General features: G+C 41.7%; 1 protein-coding gene across 1 annotated transcript in view; it reads right to left on the bottom strand.

Annotated features, from left to right (window-relative positions):
- atrn (attractin) overlaps positions 1 to 2,483 on the bottom strand; it is a 151,332-nt gene that overhangs the window by 81,806 nt on the left and 67,043 nt on the right. The window contains exon 22 of the mRNA XM_014017075.1: positions 1,796 to 1,890. Coding sequence (XP_013872529.1) covers positions 1,796 to 1,890 — 95 coding nt within the window. The remainder of the gene's footprint in view (positions 1 to 1,795; positions 1,891 to 2,483) is intronic.

A 2,483-nucleotide genomic window follows, 5' to 3' on the forward strand; every position in this document is an offset into this window, starting at 1 on the left:
GTCCACATCTTGTTTTCATCTCCAGCTAACAAGAAAGAACTGGTTTTAGACTCCGATCTGGGTAAAAATAAAAAAAGAGGAAAAAACTCTGGTTGTTTCGCTATGCGGGCGTGCACGCAAGTGCACGTGTGTGTACAGATTTTTGCTTCATGGTGGGGACAGTTATTGACCATTTCCCCTGTACACACAGCCTGGTGAGGTTAGGGTTATGGTCAGGTGTGTAGCCTACCTGGGAGGTTATGGTTGGCTRTAGAATTGACAGGAAATGAATGTAAGTCAATGCAAAGTCCCCATGARGATAGAACAACAAACATGTGTGCGCGGGAGGTGTGGAGCGGAGCCCGCGAGCAGAGCGCAGTGTTATTAGAAGACATGAGACTGTCAGCGGGCGACCATTGATACTGCTGGATTATTTTTTATGGAACATGATGAAAACTTTTATTTTCAGCGGGCGACCGCTCCCCCTCCCTCTCGTCGCACCAGTGCGACCGGACATTTTTTTTAGTCGCACTATGAGGAAATCTGGTCGCACTCTAGAGCCCTGCCAGGACTTAAGGCACCTTCTGGCTGCCTTGGAGGGATTTCTGAACAGGCAGAGGTGGAGAGGGAGATCAAAACCAACCCAACACTGGTTTGCCTTTGTGTTGCAAAATGAGGGGGAAATGGTTGACAAGTAAAAAAAAAATAGCCTGGTGCCGCAGCTCAGTGACGTGATGAAGTGATGACGTGTGGTCTGTGTAACCACACAGTCGCAGGATTAAACAACGGTTTTGCTCTACACCTCTTTTGGCTCTGCAATTCATTTCTGAGACCTCATACTGTATCTGCAAGATGTGACCAAATCCATCTGGGATTTATTAATGGCCAGAGGGAGCATAAAGACAAACTGGTCTGTGTCGCCATTTTTTTTTTAGAACTGTTTAATGAATAATCCTACTATATATATGTACATTACTATTAAAAATACTTTATTCAACTGATGAAAAGGGTTGACTCCAACAGTTGATGCCTGTTTTAAACAAAGATCTTGCGGGATCTGTTAGTTATTTTATGAAGCCAGAGGAAGACACAAAAACTAAATTGTGCCTGCTTGGATAGAGGAAGAGAGTAGCAATGTTACAGCTTCAGTAGCTGGTGTGTGATGTTCTCACTGTCTCCAGTTATAGAGAACATCTAATGAATAATTCTGAGTTTCAATAAAATCTATTCAGTGATTATAAGACATTTTGCTAGCAAGACTGCCACATCAGCACACACGTTCTGCAGAATGTGCATTAATGAGATGAAGAGCAGAAAAAGCATCAGTGAGTATCTTCAAATATAGTCAATGGTCCACACTTACGACCAGTTTACACAACACCAACTTTAAGTGAAGCCGTGTGGTTTGGCCGTTGGTGTCCACACCACCACCACTAGCTCTCTCTGAACCCAAGCCTTTGAATCCAGGTCTCAGAGGGTTTTGTAAACCCTGAGAATTGTTAAATTAACATACACACTATAAACAGGTGCAGTCAGTCTTTTTTTTTGCACGAGTAGGTGAACAACAGAATAAAGTGCTTCATAATGTTTACAACAGGGTCCTATCAGGGCAGATACTGTCATGCATACACCAATAGGTGTATCAGGAGCAGTAGGAAGGGTTCAGTGTCTTGCCCAAAGACACTTCAGCACATTCCAGTAGGTGAGGATCGAATACACTAGAAAATAATTTCCCTATCACTGGGCCAATGCCAACCCCAAGAAATTGACAAGAAAAGTTTTATAACCAGAAAATAAACTGCTGTATTTAACATACCTCATCGGGAGTGGCCACAAAGTTAATAGCAGTGTAGTAGCGGTCGTCCTCCTGCGACAGGCTGAAGGTGAACTGGTAGTCAATGAGGAGCGTGTCTGAAGTAATACGCCACGGGTGCAGGTGTGGGAGAACACAATGAGGTTAGGGGCAGAAAAAGAATATGCTTAAAGGCAGCCTTACAACAGGAAATGTGCAAACAGGTCAGGTAGGTAAAAAAATTGTCTGTTCCTGTTTTACACTTTTCTGTGGACTTTTACCCTTTAATACAGAAAATCTGGATTTCATTTTCTAACCACTAGACACTTTTACCTGGTTCACACTGCAATATTTTAAATCTGTAGGTTGGTTTTTCAAAGACTGAGAGGCCACACTAGGATAAAAAAAATCATGGATATAACAGGTTTGGTCTTATAGTGTGTGGGGTACAGCCACACACAACACACATGAACAGAACCAATGGTGATAGTTTGAGGACCATTTTAACAAAGAAAAAAAAAAAACAAAACTAAAAGACGATCTCTGATGTCCACCAGACTTTCTGGTGTGTCATGGCAGCTGTTTTGTCTTCTTTATTTTTGATTGCAGATTTTTTTTGTTCTTTCCTTGAACAATTACTGTATTTATTCATGTATAATACTAGAAATTTAACCCTAAAAATCATCCATAATGTGGGGGGATAGTATTATAC

The sequence above is a fragment of the Austrofundulus limnaeus genome, unplaced genomic scaffold, assembly GCF_001266775.1.
Source record: "Austrofundulus limnaeus strain Quisiro unplaced genomic scaffold, Austrofundulus_limnaeus-1.0 Scaffold160, whole genome shotgun sequence".
Classification (NCBI taxonomy): Eukaryota; Metazoa; Chordata; class Actinopteri; order Cyprinodontiformes; family Rivulidae; genus Austrofundulus; species Austrofundulus limnaeus.